At 39.3% G+C, this 18,000-nt stretch overlaps 1 protein-coding gene across 12 annotated transcripts in view; it reads left to right on the forward strand.

Moving 5' to 3' along the window:
* Positions 1 to 18,000, forward strand: part of Alms1 (ALMS1 centrosome and basal body associated protein) — a 115,097-nt gene that overhangs the window by 86,909 nt on the left and 10,188 nt on the right. For all 12 annotated transcript variants that reach the window (XM_035448833.1, XM_035448835.1, XM_035448837.1 and 9 more), the window contains one exon: positions 1,882 to 3,026. In XM_035448833.1, the coding sequence (XP_035304724.1) occupies positions 1,882 to 3,026 (1,145 nt within the window). The remainder of the gene's footprint in view (positions 1 to 1,881; positions 3,027 to 18,000) is intronic.

Below are 18,000 nucleotides of genomic sequence, written 5' to 3' on the forward strand. Positions count from 1 at the left end.
GAATGTAGTCAGATTGGTAATTAGAACCACTTCTGTATTAGTTTCTTTTCTATTGCTGTGATAAAACAACTAGGCAACTTACAGAAAGAAGCTTATGGTTCCAGAGGGATAAGAGTCTGTCACCATCATGGTGGGGAAGTGTGGTAGCAGCCAGGTATGGTGACTGGAGCAGCAAACTAAGAGCTCATATCTTAGAACTGCAAGAGTGAAGCACAGAGTGTGACTGAGAATGGTTTAAGGCTTTGAATCCTCAAAGCCTGCTGCCCGGGATAGACTTCATCTAGCAAGGCCACACTTTCTAAGCCTTCCCAAACAGTGCCACCACCTGAAAACCAAGTATTCAAATGTCTGAGACTCCAGGGAACATTGTCAATCAAACCACAGCACATACGCGTAGCTATATTTGTATATCCTTTGATACATGTTTATGTTTGTGCTAGAATTGGTTTTTATTTCAGTTTACTTACTGTAGGTATATAAATTCAAGTTGTAAACACATATTTTTATCTTGAAACCTACCTAAGCTTTTTTATTGATTCTAACTTTTTTTTTATGGATTTCTTAGTAAAGGCTAGAAGAGAATTCAGTTAATGACATTTAGAAGTTAAGGTGACTGTACATACAACTGATAGTCTGATATATAGCTATAAATCTGGGATTGAGAGAAATCATAGTGTGAAGTGTAAATCTAGGAGTATATATTGACATTGAAATGATACTAAAAACCATGGGAAGAAGTGTGATCATCTTGAAAGGGAACTTTAGGTGTGAGTATGCTATCTCAATAGAATTAATTTGCTCTTTGAGGAGACCATTGATCACATCTGAGCTGTTATAGTCCAGTGGTGTGGAGTAATTTGAAGAGAGATTTGGTTTGGGAATGAGTTAGAGAACAGGAAATACATGTTTGCTACTTTAGCAACTTGACTGTGAAGAGGACCAAAGGAATGAGCCAGCATAAGGGTTTTCTGAATGCCGCTGCCATGATTTTGAATGGTCCAGCAATTAAAGGTGAAGTTCTAATGCGTAGTTCAGAGAAACACATTCTAGTAAACTGTTTACTGGAAGATACGATTGCATTCAACAATGCTTATTTTGATGTGGAATGATTGCTTAAACGTGAGGTTTTAAAGCAAGTTTTTTCACTCCACCAACTTAGTGCTGATGGTGAAATCTCTGGGTTTTTAACTGAAGATATTCATCTAAGTCTTACTAGCAGGGTGATAGTTTTAAAAGAAAACACATACAAAAATTTACCTATAAAGATCAGGTCACGAATATATAAGGGAACTAAGTATAGTGTGTAGAACTAAAGGGCTGTCCTGGAGGTCACACAGCTTTGTTACATGATGGGAAGAGTTCAATACAGATTTGTTTTGTTGTGTTTTGAGACAAGGTAGCCTTGACTGGCCTAGAACTCACTGTGTAGATCAGACTGGCCTTGAACTCACAGAGGTCCAATGGCTTCTGTACTCTCTAGTGCTTGGACCACTTGTTTTTATTTTTTGAGACAGGGTACCAAATAATTCATTCAGGCTGGCCTTGAGCTGGGTGTTGTAGCAGAGGGTGACCCGGAACTCCTAATCCTCCTGTCTCTATTTTTTGAATACTGGGACTATAAATGAAATTTCTAGCATGCTAGGAATTGAGCCCAGGGCTTTGTGCATTCTAGTCAAGCACTCTTTCATCTGAGATCCAGACCCAGCTCTGTCACCACATGATGGCAGAGTTAATCCAGAATCCATACTAGTCTGGTTGCTAAGCACATGTTCTGTGTCTAAAGAAAAAAAAAACAAACAAAACAAAACCCCAGTTTTTATAAAGGGAATACAAATATTTCTAAATTTTTACAAAATCTTTTTTTCTTTCTGTTCTTCCCAGAGTCTGAATGTCATTCAGCATTTGAAAATACCACTCACTCTGTCTTCAGGTCAGCCAAGTTTTACTTCCATCATCCAGTACACCTGCCACACGAGCAAGATTTCTGCCATGAGTCTTTGGGAAGGAGTGTATTCATGAAGCATTCTTGGAAGGATTTCTTTCACCATCATTCAGAGCACAGCTGCCTTCCTCCCCCCGGCCCAATTGCAGACAAGACCAAGATGGATTACACCAGAATTAAGAGTCTCAGTATCAATTTGAATTTGGGAGAAAATGAGAAGATGCATACTCTCAAGAATCAGGCCAAAGACCCAAAAGGCAAAAGACAGACAAATGACCAAAAAAAGGATCAGAAGGTCACTCCAGAGCTAACAACACAGTGCACCATGAGTTTGAATGAACTTTGGAATAAGTTTCAGGAGCGACAGAAACAGCAGAAATCACCTGGCAATTGTGATAAGAAAGAACTCTCTTTGGTGGAACGACTTGATCGTTTGGCTAAACTGCTTCAGAATCCCATCACACATTCACTGCAGGCCTCAGAAAGTACCCAGGATGATAGCAGAGGGGGCCGAGGAGTGAGGGGGTGGAGGACCGGGAAGAGGCAGCATCAACAGAGAGGCAAGTTGCAGAGGAAGCAATGTAAGAGCCTAGAGAGGGGTCACAATACAGGTGACTTTAGGAAAAGCAGGGTGCTTTCTCATTGTGGTGGGAAGTCCAATAAGATTAAGATTGAGCAGGTTAAATTAGATAAATACATCCTGAGAAAACAGCCGGATTTTGATTATGCCAGCAATACCTCCTCGGATTCTAGACTCTCAGAGGAAAGTGAGCTCCTCACAGATAGTCCCAACATTTTTTCCAGCACTAATTCTCTTATGGACTCTGATGTATTGACCCAGACTGACAGGGATGTGACTTTGAATGAAAGGAGTAGCTCCATATCCACCATTGACACAGCCCGGTTGATCCAAGCTTTTGGCCAGGAAAGACTGTATGTGTCACCCAGGCGAATTAAATTATACAGCAGTGTTGCTAATCAACAGAGGAGATATCTGGAGAAGCGGTGCAAGTACAGCAAGAGTGCACTGGGCACAGGCTATCCTCAAATGACTTCTGAGCACACCAGAAGGAGGCACATCCAGGTACACGGCTACAAATTCCAACTGGGATGCAACTGCCTTTTTTGTGGACTTTTTAGTTAATCTCTTCACACAGGTGGAAAAAAAAAAAAGCCATTTGCCCTTTCCTCACTATAACATTTCCTCCCAGCTGGAAAAGAGTGAGAAAGTGTAGCACAGCGCTATTGTTTGTTGTCATTCTTTCCACCAACACACACTTGCCAGTCACCCTTTGGATGCAGAGCTTTGCACTAGGTATTTTTCAGAATCTGAAGTAAAAGGAAGCCCCTGACCCAGGGAGCTTCAAGTTTAGCATGGCCTCTGTTTGGCCCTGTGGGGGATGGGGGTGGGGGGAGTCTGTTTTTTATTCTTTCCTCCTGTCTTTTGAGAAGTATTTCAATTGCTTTTAAACATAATACACACATATAATCCGACATTGTTTTTAAGTAAATGAAACATTAGGATCATATAAAAATTGAAAATGGGGTAAGCCACAACATGATTTAAAATAAATAAACAAATGTGCTAAAATAAATGATGAAAAGACAAATTAAAGCCACAGGGGGATAAATACACCTGGTGGATGGATGTGTTTGCCAGAAATAAGCTACAAGTTTGGTGTTACATGCTGGAAGATAAGTTGTAATCACTTATCATTATAAAAGCAAGTCAGAATTTCAAAATCATTAGTTACTTCAGTTACAAATACCCAAGTGAAGTTTCCTCATCTGTCTTCATAAATCATTACAGAGTAACAGAGACCTCCAAATTCCTCATGGTAGATGCCACAGTAGTCAGAGGCTGTTAGGGTCACATGACTTTAATAAAAGAGTTGGTAAAGGCCGATGCTCTACCCAAGAGTAAAAAGAGAACCATGTACATGGTGGTGCACACTTGCTATCTCAGTATTCAGGGTGCTGAAGCAGGGGGATCATGAGCTTTAGGCCAGCCTTAGCTATGTACTGTAAACCTGTCTTCAAAAAACAAAGTTAGATCTGGAGAAGAGCTCTCCAAGGAGAGATGGCTCTGTCCATTGGAGTAAGGAAAGTAGAATATATATTTATTTTATTCAAGCTTTCAAATTTTTTTTGTATATTTTATAATAATATAGCTAGTGAAATAATTTATAAATAAATATCTATTTTGGCAGTTTGTGCTCAAAAATACTTTGTGGTAGGATTTCACGGACTCTGCTGGCCTATAGGGAAGGAGACAGGAGGTGCTTAGTTTACCATACCCAGGATTTCTCATGACTGAACTTTGGGTAGATATGAAATGATAGTGGTTACATATGTTAATTGATTTTTTTTTAAAGCCTGGAAATAACACCAGAAAGAAGGAAAAGGATCCAGGTAGAAGGTTTGCGTGTAACCACACAAGCCGTTGTGATACATACTGGTATTTGTGGCATTATGATACATACTGGTATTTGAAGTACTCAGAAACCTGAGATAGGACGATTGCTCTAAGTCTAAGGCCACCCTGAGATACTTTGTGAGACTCCATCTCAAGAGTCCAGGTGGTTTTCTCCCCCTCCCCACTTAAATAATGACATTTGGGGCTTACAATAATCCATGCTCTGCCCTTTTCACTAGCCCTTAGCAGCCAATAATCGGCTTCTAAGAACCTGTCAGTTCTGTCATTTCGTATAAATGCCACCATATAGTATGTGATTCTTGTCAGGCTCCCCCTGCCTCCCCGCTACCCAGGATTGAACAAGGCCACCATCCTTTTGAAGCAAATGCTCTACTACCAAGCTGCAGTCCAGCCACCAGGCTCATCTATGTTAAAGCACAAACAGTACATCAGTTTTTCATGTTTGATACTATTGTGTTGTATGTGTACACAAGGTACTGGGTTTTTATCCATCCAGTGATAGATACTTGGATGTGAATAGGGTTGGTCCTGGATCCCTATATGCAGTTCTTTGAGGTACACCTAAGAGTGGAAATGCCAAATCATATGGCAATTCTCTCTTACTAAGGAACTGCCCAGCTGGTAAGACCACAGTGGCTGTCCTTTTATGCTTCTGCCAGCAGTATTGTGAGGGCTCCTGCAGGCCGCCACCTCTGTGGCTACATGATTTTACACTCTTCAGTACTGCAAAAGGGTTTTCATTTCAACACATTCTTGCCAGAATTTATTTTCTGTTTTTTGTTTTTGCTTTTGCTTTTGTTTTTTTTTTAATTGTATCTACTAGCTAAGTTGTTGAATAGGAAGTGGTTTCTAGCTGTGGTTTTGGTACACATTTTAACCATTTGTATATCTTCTTTGGCCTTTGGGTTTTTTGTTTTGTTTTTTAAGTCCTTTGACCTTTAGAAACTTAGCTGCTTGGCTTTTTATACTGGAGTTGTTAGACTTTCCTATATCTTCATTATAGTAGCCCCTTATTAATTTGTATAATCTGAAAATATATTTGACTATTCTGTAGGCAGCCTTCCACATAGTCACTTTATTGATTGTATATATGATTGCTATATGTTGACTGACATAGTTTTAATAGTGCAGCATGTACTTTTTGTTACCTGTGTTTTGGAGGGTCATATCCAAGAAATTGTTGCCAAATCTGATGCCATAAGATTTTTGTCTTTTTAGTATAGCTTTTATATTTAGAAATTCTATTTTGAGTTAATTTCTGTGTGTGGTATTCAGAAAGGGTCTACCTTTGTCCTTTGGCATGTTGTGTCTAGTTTTGGCAAAATCATTTGTTAGACTGTTTTTCCTCATTTCTTCCTTGGCATTGTCATCAGAAATCATGTGACTGTGTGCTTTCAAGTGTCCGTCCACATTTGGATGCTGTATTTTGTTTTCATTGGTTTGTTTTTCCTTATGCCAGTACCAGTTTGAATTCAGTATATCTTCTTCATCAGTTTTGATAGAAAGAACTGTCCTGTTTTCAAGATTGTTCTGACCACTCAGAGTCCCTTAAGAGTCCCATACTTGTAAATATTTTATTCTTTTTGATGCTATTATAATTGTTTTAATTTTATTTTAGGATTATTTGTTGGTATATCGTAGATACATAGCTAATTTTTACATGTTGATCTTGTACCTTAGCAACTTTGCTGAGTTGATTTGTTAACTCTTTTTTCTTTTCTGCTTTTCTTTTTTATTTCTGAGACAGGTTTTCTCTGTGTAGCCCTAGCTGTCCTGGAACTCACTCTGTAGACCTGGCTGGCCCCAAATTCACAGAGATCTTCCTGTGAAGATCTTCCTCCTGAGCACTAGAATTATTTGTTAACTCTTAATTTTCTTGTAGAGCATGTAGTATTTCCCTTCATTTGCAAATACAGTCTTCCTCCTTTTCAACTTGGATGGTTTTAATTTTTCTAATTGATTTACCGAAAACTTCTAGCAGCATGTTAAATGGTAAAGCAGGTACCTTGTTCACAGGAGAACTTTGAATCTTTCACAGTTGAGAATGTGTTAGCTGCGGATTCTCCTCTTGTGACTTGCTATATTGAAGAGAAGTTCCCTTTTCCTTGTCTGTGTTTTATTTTTACTATAAAAGGTTTTGCTTTTAGTCAGATTTGGCATCTATTGGGTTGATCATCACCACCATCCCATTTTCTATTCATATGGTATACATTAATTGATAATCACATGTTGAACCAAACTTGCATTCCTGGTATAATTCCCATTTTGCTATGTTATGCAATCCTTTTCTTGTGCCATAAGATCCCGTTTGCTAGACTTTTGAAGATGTTTGCATGTATATTCCTATGGCCTACAGTTTTCTTGTTGATGTCTTTGCTATCTTTGTTGTCAGGATAATGGTGTGAGTTTGTCATCCTGTGGTGTTTTGATGATGAGTGTTAGGATTAGTGCTGTGGTTAATGTTAATTCTTTGTGTTTGATAGAATTTACCAGTGATTGCCATGGCCCATAGGTCGTGTATTTTTCTTTGATTTCTATTTCTTGAGTCAGTTTTTGTTATCTTCTAATAGACATTACTTATTTTTAAAAGATTTATTTATTTTATATGGCTTTGAACTCAAAATGTCTGTCCTAGGATTATAGATATGTGCACCGTACCTGACTATGTATTTGTTGTTTATTGTTGTTTTAATCATACAAAAGTCAAAAGTTTTTAACTGGAAATACAGTAATGCTGACAGTAATAATTACTTATGTCATTGACTTCAGGAGTGTTTCTTTAGTCAAGTTGTGTATGCCCTCTACAAAGCCTGATTGCAAGTCTTTAAATGGGTGTATGATTTGAAACATGTTCTTTCCCCCCCCCCCACACCCCACCCCATCCTTAAAAAAGTATCTATGTAGCCCTAGCTGCTCTGAACTCATTATGTAGATCAGTTCAGTTTTCCTGGTACTCAAGAAATCCTCCAGCCTCTACCAACCAAGGACTAAGATTAAATATGTGTGCCACCACTCTGAGCTTGTTCTTCCATTTTTTGCATTGATTTCCAGACAGTTGATTTCACGTCATACAGCAGAGTCCTATTCATGTACTTTCATCACTTGTGTACCTTAGTGTTGGATCTGAAACTAATGTTCAACCCCGAGTCACACAAAAAATACTCTTTGGTTTTCTTCTAGTGGGTCTATAATTTTAGCCTTTGTTTATTAATGCCAGTTTCAGCTACTCCTTAAAGGTTGGAGGGGTACAGTGTTATTCCTTTGAGTGTTGTTGTCCAGTTGTCCCAACACCACTTGTTACAAAGACAAATACTCCACTAAGTATTTGGACACCCTTGCTAGATATATTTTCTGATGAGAAACCATAAAATTTTTGTGTGTAGGTATGGTTTGTTTTTATTTTATGTGTATGAGTGTTTTGCCTGCATGTATGTCTGTTAACCACATGGGGTGCTTCTCTGGTGCCCATGAAAGTCAGAAGAGGGCATCAGATCTCCTAGAACTAGTTAGACATGGTTTTGAGCCACTGTGTGGGTGCTGGGAATCAAACCCTGGTCCTCTGCAAGGAACAAAAAGTACCCTTAACCACTGAGCCGGCTCTCCAACTCCCTGTCCCCACCCAAAATTTGTTTTTGTGTGATGTTAATAGGTGTGCAGAGAAAGCAGATTTCCAGGTCTCTTGTTAATTTTTATTTTCTGCCTGAATGATCATCCGACCCTCCAGTCTTTTCATAGTGAATCCTCTCAGAATTATGGAGAAAGAGGAGTGAGAGAGAAGTACCATGCAGTTCCTATGCCATTTCTATCTTCTCTTCCTCCTCCTCATCATTTTTTTTATATGTGTAGTTTTACAGTGAAATCCAAAGCTGATCTCAAGCTTGTAATCCTCCAATCTCAATCTTCCAAATTGTAGCATTACAGTATCACACTATCATTTCTGACAGAAAAAAAAATAATTGGTTGAATTAAATGCAGTCCCATTCATGGCCTCCCTTTACCAAAAATACTTCCCTCGACCTATTCTTATTTCAGTCATGTGACTGGCCTTTAAAATACATATTTTTAGTCATGTGAGTTCTTAAACCTGCTGCTGCTGCTGCTGCTGCTGCTGGTGGCGGTGGTGGCGGTGGTGGCGGCGGTGGCGGCGGTGGTGGTGGTGCACGCCTTTAATCCTAGGATTTGGCAGGCAGAGGTAGACGGATCTCTGAGTTGGAGGCCAGCCTTATCTACAGAGCAAGTTACAGGATAGCCAGGGCTACACAGAGAAACCCTGTTCCCCAAAACCAAGGAAAGAAAAAACAAACCTCTGTGTGTGTGTGTGTGTGTGTGTGTGTGTGTGTGTGTGTGTATAAAAAGCACACCACTTTTTTCCTTTTTTTATGCTCACAAATTCAGAACCCATTGACATCTAATCACAGGTATATCTAACCCAGGTGTCTAATCACTGCATAATACTCCATGGAATTTCTTCACATTTACACGTGCTCTGCTAGACACTCAGCCCAGGTTTCCAGCATACAAAGTGCAGATCTTTGTCTCTCTCTGGTGGTCTTTTGCATATATATTGGAAGTGGGATAGTTGCATCAGGCTACACAAATACCTAATTTCCTATAAGAGTACAAAATTTCTTTTTTAGTTTTTATCCCTGCCTGAATTGTATAAAAATTTCCATTTCTGCTGGGTGTTGGTGGTGCACACCTTTAATCCAAGCACTCAGGAAGCAGAGGCAGGCAGATCTCTCTGAGTTCGAGGCCAGCCTGGTTTATAGGCTCCAAAGCCACACAGAGAAACCCTGTGTTGAAAAAAAATTTTTTTCCATTTCTACTTTTAAGCTGGTAATGTCTTCATTTGAAAATAAGAAATGCAGTTTTCTACACGATGTAAAGATAATGTTTTGTTGTTGATTTGTTTTATGTGGTTTTTGTGTTTTTGTTGTTGGTGTGTGTCTGAGTAAATGCTACTTGTTAAGTGTCTGCCATATTCTCAAATTGTGGATATGGCACAGTGGTACATTTTTTTTCATGTCAAAAGAGAAGCTTTAAAGAGATTAATCTTCAACTTTAACATGTTGACTTGTCCACCCACACATGATGCTAATCCGGAATATGACCCATGGAGTGGGTGCGATAACATGCTTCTTTGAGACTCACATACACATGAAGAAAGTATGGGGGACTGGTACAGTATTAACAAGCTTCAAGAGGAAGCATCCATAGTTAATTCCAAACATCTATGGGATATTTGCAAAAAGTAATTGTATGTTAGGCAAAATGTTGGCAAATCCCAAAGTAGTCTTATAAGTAAGCTGGTATTCTGTAACCACAACATAGTAAAACTGGGCTGAATAAGTGTCATTTTAAAATTAAACACACGAGCGTGAAAGGAATTTTTCTACTTTTCAAGGTAGTATGGGTATGTCAAAACTAGGGGTTGTAGCTAAATCTGTGGTGAGAAGGGCATGTCCACCATAGCAGTCCATTCCCAGGACTGATCAGTATAGTCAGGAGCAGATCTTTAGAGAACAGTAGTTCCGTCTCAGAAGGAAAGGCCATCATATCTAGCAATCATATCTGTGACACAGGCACAGACAAAGGAGATGTTTCTTAGATTTACATGAGTGGTTTTGCTTGCTTGCGTGTGTGTGTGTGTGTGTGTGTGTGTGTGTGTGTGTGTGTGTGTGTGTGTGTGTGTGTGCGCGCGCGCGCGCGCACGCGTGCGTGCCTGCGCAACACATGGGGATAGTCGATATTTTTAAAGGTTGTTTTAGACATATATTTTAGAATCTTGATGATTGAGGAAAACATAAACTGATGAAGAAGTTACAAAAGCTACCTAGTTAGCTAATCAAAATTGAATTGCTGTCTATAATCTATAGTCCACTGACTCCGGCCTCTAAATGTAACATCTCTGGAAAGGTTTCCGAAGCTCCCGTTCAGCAGGGCTGAGTGTGTGCTGCGTTATCCCAGGCTCAATTTAGGGACTGAGCTTTTAATTTTTAACATTGCTTATACTCTGAAGTGTGTTTTTAAAAATACTTTATATTTCTTACATTGTCTTTTATATTTATAGCCTTTTTATTGTTCTCTGAAGTTTTTTTTATTGATTCTTACACATTAGTTGGACTGTAGTTACATTGTTAATACACAGTTTATTCATCCTATTAGCCCAACCTCAAGATTATAAACACAAATTTCCTACGTAAAAATATGTAGGAGTAGGGAAGCAGTACATTTAAACTGCTAATGTACATATAATTTATTTTGTATTTCTAAATAGTCAATTATCAGTAGATGTCTTTTAATAAAATAATGCAGAGTTAGTAAGAAAATCTGGTGTCCTGGTAAGCTGGACTCTTATCAATTAAAGCTCAATGTAGTATGGTTCTTTTGAAATTTTAATCTAAAACAGTTGAAATATGGGGGACCTGGTCAAAATGGAAAGATCTGAAGTGGAAATTAATTCTGGCTCAAGTATGAAGTTTTTTTTTTTTTTTTTTTCCTTTGGTTTTTCGAGACAGGGTTTCTCTGTGCAGCTTTGGAGCCTATCCTGGCACTCTCTCTGGAGACCAGGCTGGCCTGGAACTCACAGAGATCCGCGTGCCTCTGCCTCCCGAGTGCTGGGATTAAAGGCATGAGCCACCAACGCCGGGCTCAAGTATGAAGTTTTATTCACGAATCCTAAAATTGGATCAGAGCCTCCAAGTAACCCTCACAGATCAGGTGCAGCTGGCTGCCTGAGGCAGATAGATGGTAGAGTTACTCCTGGAGTGATCATGATCCCTCTGCACAATTGAGCCAGGGACTAAAGTTTTCAAGGGAGTACAAGAAAGAAGAAAAGCCACATTCAAACCAGAATGTTTCCAATTTGAGAGAAAACTTTGAATTGCTGCTGTCCTGTGTGGCCACTCTGCAAGGCTTTTGTGAGCATGAGTCAACTTCCTGTTCTCCCCACATGTTGATGGAGTTAAGACCTTTGTTTCCTTCTTCCAAGGTTCCTCAGCCCTGTTGCCTCTGGGAACTTTCCTGACCACAATGACCTCCATAGCATGTTAACCACCTTGGTAGCCACAGCTGTTTTCCTATCTTCAGTGCTTACTCATATGGGTACCAGAAAAAAAAAAAATCAAAAACCAGAACCTATTCAGATACAATACCCCTTTAATGTTCTGAGGAAGGTTTTACACACACTTTTGTTTGCTTGTTTTTGAAATAGGGTCTCTCTACATAGGCCCAGCTGTTTGGAACTCAATATCAGACCAGGCTGGCCTCAAATTCACAGAGATCTGCCTGCCTCTCATTAAAGATGTGTGCCACCACGCCCAGCAATTTATCTTAATGGGTATCATTTACACCCTAGGTCTCCCTTTTAACGTTTGTTTTTAGGAATTACACGTCAAAAGGTTTTTTTTTTTTTCACATAATTATGCAACCCCTTAGTGGGCCAGTTATTTTCTTATTAGACTGTAATTATCTGGACGTCAACTGTAGTTGATAAGGACATTTCTAAAGGCCTTTTGACAAGAAGCAGCAGCAGCATGTTTTGGTGCTATAAAGCCCCTTTGATTTTTTAAATCTTTTTTAAATTTATTTTTTTGCATTCTAATCCCAGTTCCCTCTCCCTTCTCTCCTCTTCCTCCCCCCATTTCCCCACTCTTCACCTTCCATCTGCTCCTTGGAAGCCTCCCCTAGGAAGTCTGTCTGTACCATCATCTCTTTGAGACAGGACCAAGGCACTTCTCCACCTCCCACACCCCTGTGTCTAGGCTAAGTCAATTTGTGCATTAGAGTTAGATCTTGGACCCAATAACTGCCAGTGGCCTCATATATTGTCCCAGTCGCACCATTGACACCTATATTGAGGGAGTCTAGTTCGGTCTTATGCAGGTTCCCCATTTGTCAGACCTGAGTCAGTGATCTCTCAGTAGCTGGGGTCAGCTCATTCTGTAGGTTTCCTAATCATGGTCTTGACTCCTTTGTTAATGTTATTGCCCCTCCCTCACTTCTATTGTACTACCGGAAATTGGCCCAAAGGTTAGTTGTGGATTTCTGCATCTGCTTCCATCTGTTTCTGGAAGAGGGTTCTAGCTTCTCTGGGGTTATGGACTGTAGGCTTTTGCATTATGTCTGGTATCCGGTTATGAGTGAGTACATGCTATATTTGTCTTTCTGGTTTGGGGTTACCCCACTCAATGATAGTTTTTTCTAGTTCTGTCCATTTGCCTTCAAATTTTACGATGTCATTGTTTCTTCTGAGTAGTACTCCATTGTGTAAATATACTACATTTTCTTCATCCATTCTTCAGTTGGGTGGCATCTAGGTTGTTTCCAAGATCTGCCTATTACAAATGATGTTGCTATGAACATAGTTGAGCAAACGTCCTTGTAATGTGAATGTGCCTCCTTTGGGTATATGCCCAACAGTGGTATTGCAGGGTCTTGAGGTAGGTTGATCCCTAATTTTCTGAGAAATCACCGTACTGATTTCCACAGTAACTGTACAAGTTTTCATTCCCACCAGCAGTGGGGGAGTGTTTCCCTTTCTCCACATCCTCTTCAGCATAAGCTGTCATTAGTGTTTTTTTATCTTGGCTATTCTGATTGGTGTAAGATGGAATCTCAGAGTGGTTTTGATTTGCATTTCTGTGATGACTAAGGATGTTGAGCATATCCTCAAGTGTCTTTCAGCCATTTGAGATTCTTCTATTGAGAATTCTCTGTTTAGATCTGTGCCTCATTTTTACATTATTTGGTAGTTTGGTGTCTAGTTTCTTGAGTTTTTTGTGTATTTTGGAGATCAGCCCTCTGTCAGATGTGGGGTTGGCAAAGATCTTTTCCCATTCTGTAGGGAGCTGTTTTGTCTTGTAGACTGTGTTCTTTGTTTTACAGAAGCTTCTTAGTTTCAGGAGGTCCCATTTATTAATTGTTGCTCTCAGTGTCTGTGCTACTGGTGTTTTATTTTGGAAGTGGTCTCCTGTGCCTATGCATACAAGTGTAATTCTCACTTTCTCTTCTGTGAGATTCAGTGTGGATGAATTTATATTGAGGTCATTGATACATTTGAACTTGAGTTTTGTGCATGGTGATAGATATGGACCTATTTGCATCCTTTTACATGTTGACAGCCAGTTAGTTATACCAGCACCATTTGTTGAATATGCTTTTTTCTATTTTCTATTTTATTTATTTTTTTAAATTTATTTATTATGTATACAACATTCTGCTTCCATGTATGCCTGCACACCAGAAGAGGGCACCAGATCTCATTACAGATGGTTGTGAGCCACCATGTGGGTGCTGGGAATTGAACTCATGACCTCTGGAAGAGCAGTCAGTGGTCTTAACCTCTGAGCCATCTCTCCAGTCCCTATTTTATATTTTTAGCTTTGCCAAAAATTAGGTGTTCATAGGTGTGTGGGTTGATATCAGGGTCTTCAGTTTGATTCCATTGGTCCTCTTGTCTGTTTTTATGCCAATACCAAGCTGTTTTCATTGCTATAGCTCTATGGTAGAGCTTGAAGTCAGGGATGGTGATGCCCCCAGAAGATCCTTTATTGTACAGGATTGTTTTGGCTATCCTGGGTTTTTTGCTTTTCCATATGAAGTTGAGTATTGTTCTTTCAAGTTCTCTGAAGAATTGTGCTGGTATTTTGATGGGGATTTCATTGAATCTGTAGATTACTTTTGGTTAAGATTGCCATTTTTACTATATTGATCCTATCTATCCAAGAGCATAGGAGATCTTTCAATTTTCTGATATTTTCTTTCTTTAAAGACTCAAAGTTCTTGTTATACAGGTCTTTCACCTGTTTGGTTAGAGTTACCCTGAGGTATTTTATGTTATTTGTGGCTATTATAAAGGGTAATGTTTCTCTGATTTCCTTCTTAGCTCATTTGTCATCTGTATATAGGAGAGCTACTGATTTTCATTAGTCTTGTATCCTGCTACATTATTGAAGGTGTTTATCAGTTGTAGGAGTTCTCTGGTAGAATTTTTTGGGTCACATATATACTATCATATCAAATCAGCAAATAGCGAGAGTTTGGCTTCTTTTCCAATTTGTATCCCCTTGATCTCCTTTTGTTGTGTTATTGCTATAGCTAGAACTTTGAGAACTATGTTGTTTCTCTCCATTTAGTTTGATGTTGAGCCTCTCTGATTTTGACTGACTAGAATGTATTTCTGGATTAAACTTAGGTAGTTATGATTACCATCAATCTATTCCTCAGAAGGAAAATCCTCCCCCTGGGTGCCTAGCTGACTGAAGGGCATTGATATTAAGCTAACACATATGCTTTCCCAAGTTCAATTTTTATATTCAGAGTAGTTATCTATATTAGATAGGGTCTCATGTAACCCAGGCTAGCCTTTAACTTGCTGTGTACCCAAAGATGACTTTGGTTTCCCGATTCTCCTGCCTCTGCCTCCCAAGTGCTGGAATGCAGGTATACACTATAACACCTGCCAGTTAGGTTGTCTATTTATTGACTAATATGACTAGTGAGAAAAATAGAAGTAATTTTAGATTTTTAAAATGTTTAAAGCAGCTGGGACATAGTGGCGAATGCCTGTGATCCCAGAATTTGGGAGGCTGAGCCAGGTAGATCAGAAATTCAGTCACCCTTGCCTACATAGCAAGTTGAAGGCCAGACTGGGCTATATGAGATCCTGTCTCCATAAATACAATCTGTAATTTAAAGGCTTCCTTCCTGGATCTTTCTGATGTCTAACCAATAAATGTAGCAATGGGTATTATCTAGTATTTTTTAATTTAAAAGCTACTATGAAAGGCCAGAAAACATCCTTGAAGTCTTGGCATTTTCCTGGTCCCTGGGTAGTAGAACTGGCACTATCAGGTGAGTTTATTCTCAAATATTAGAGAGAAGCGGTCACCTGTCTTCTTCCAAGATAATACATAACAGAAAGTTTAAACCATGTTAGCTGATAGCATTCAACTTGGAAACACTTAATCTTTATGTGGAAGCCCCATGTTGAACAGAATGAGCCAGTCTACATCTGGAGGGCGATAAAGTGCCTGCGTCCTTCTGTGGACAGAGTGACCTGGTCTTTTGCTTGCCAAAAGCATCTGTCAGTGAATTTTTTTGTTTTGTTTTGTTTTTTTGTTTTTTTGAGACAGGGTTCCTCTGTGGCTTTGGAGGCTGTCCTGGAACTAGCTCTTGTAGACAGGCTGGCCTCGAACTCACAGAGATCCGCCTGCCTCTGCCTCCCGAGTACTGGGATTAAAGGTGTGCACCATCAACACCTGGCTTTTCTCAGTGAATTTTTAACAATGTATTCCATGGTGTATCTCCAAAACTAGTTGGACATTAGTGCAAGTCTTTCACGGTAACTTTGTAATCTCAGTAGAAGCCAGCATTCCTTGCGCCATAGCTTGATTGCCCATATGCCTTGGGCTTTACTCTGGGGTGTAGGGCTGCATTTCACCTAATGCTTTCGTGTTATGCTATAGCACGTGTTTATTATTCTTATGACAAAGTACTCCCCTGAATTGAATGCCACATTTTGTTTTGTCATTAAGTTCAGGATATGATTTTCTACTTTTTGCCTATTTTCAACATAGCTGGATGAGCATGTACATATTTTTAATGTGTTGGCCTGTTTTCCCTTCTCCTGGGACTATACCTAGGGGTGGAATTGTTTGATCACATGCATCTGGTAACCTCCAGACTTTGAAAAGTGCCTTTAGTGTTTCTCATCCCCATAGGCACTGTGAACATTTCAGTTTCTCAGCATCCCAGTTAGTATTTGTTTTGTGTCATTTGGCTTTCACCATCATAGAGGGATGAATAAGTACATTTTGTTGTGAGAAGTTTATTTTTAGACTATAGTTTTGAATATTTAGCTTTTCATAGCAATTTATCAAAAAATGCATTGTAAATATGGGTTTTCCCTGACTTTGTGTGTTTACAACTGGTTGGGTATCTTGGAAATTCAGGAGGTCTGTGTTTTTATCCATTGCTATCACACTTGGCTTGAGGCCGGGCACACCAGCCCTTGCTTCATCAGCTTATCCGTACCATCTCCTCAAAGGGCAGACCAGTGCATGGACCTTAGGCCCTAATTATCAGAGGTTTTCACTACTAAGATTGCAAATCTACTTGCTTTGGTCATTCTGGTATGAGAAACAGGTCTAGCTATCTCTCTCTCAGCTCCCTGCTCACAAAGTTTATTTCTCAAGGTACCCGTTTTAACCACCCAGTTACTGTGTGGACGAACTTTTCTATCCTTTTCCAAATACAGCAGCTTTCTTGGGGATATGTTTATGGATATCCTACTTTAAAACTTGGACCTTGAACTAAGTAAGCATGCTGATAGAATCAGTTTACCACTTTTATAGGGCTAGAACATTTCTCCAGCCTTGTACCATCAAACTCATTAATCACTTCAAGCCTTTGTTTTGTTGATTGTCTCTTGAACTGGTAATACAGCCCAGTGAAACATTAGAGATAATGTTCCTTGAGTATTTGATGAGTGTCCTTCCCACTCCTGTTCCCAGGCATCAACTTACCAGAGGCAGCCATTGTTAATAGTTTGTAGTGAAAGTGAGATATGCAGTCATCAGCATATCCACTTTACAATATTTCTGTCTAGGAAGCTCTCTTGTTTTTGGATACAGTTATTCCCTGCTTTGGGAACCCTTATCTTGCCCATTCTGCACAGTTCATATAGAGTCACTGATGATACAGCCTTTTGCGTCTGGCTTGCTTGCTTTAGCTTGATGTCATCAAATTTATCCATGTGGTATGTTGGCAGTAGTTCCTCCTATTGTTGAGTAGTAGTTGGTTTTATGGGTTTTTACCGCAGTAGGTCTGTTAGTGAATATTTAGAATGTTTAGATTGTTTTTTAATTATTGAAATATGACTATGAACATTTGTTTAGAAGTTTTATGTAAGCATTTTTATTTCCTTTGGGTGTGAAATGGCTTCTAAAATTTTAACATTTTAAGAAACTGCCTGTGTTTCTTCAAAATGTCCATGTGCAGTGTGTTGAGCAGTCTAGTTCTTCCACATCTTACCCAAACTTGTCATTATTCATGTTTTTGGTGTGGCCGCCTTAAATGATGTGAAGGCACTTTGTGATGCTTTTCATCTGGACGTCATCCATGAGAGGATAATGAAGATGGTTTTGGGTTCTTGTCTTTGTGGAAAGGATACTCAGATCTTTTGTCTTCCTGTTGAGCTCCTAAGAGTTCTGTATATATGGGGTCACCTCTCAGCCTTTTGGGTAAGATCAAGTGTGGTATCTGGTCTCATTGGCTCTATATTTTTGTCACAAGTCTTACCAGGCGTATGATTTGATGACAAGTTCTCCTGTTCTGGCACTTCTGTTTATTTTAAAAATAAAATTTGATGTTCAAATGGTGAGTAATGCAATTTAGTTTTCCCCTTTGGGAATTGTGCTGTTGGTATTAGACCTGAGGGTTTGTTTTTTTCCTAGTCAAGGCCACACAGATTTTCTCCTATGATTTCATTTTACAAGTTGATTCTCAGCACGCCCACACATGCATCTCAGGATAGCTAGTGTGCCATTCATAAAATGGCAATGTCATACAGGAGTCTCAAAAGGCTTGGACATATCTGTTGGTTCTAGTAATTATCTGT

This window comes from Cricetulus griseus, chromosome 8 (genome assembly GCF_003668045.3).
Source record: "Cricetulus griseus strain 17A/GY chromosome 8, alternate assembly CriGri-PICRH-1.0, whole genome shotgun sequence".
NCBI classification, from domain to species: Eukaryota; Metazoa; Chordata; class Mammalia; order Rodentia; family Cricetidae; genus Cricetulus; species Cricetulus griseus.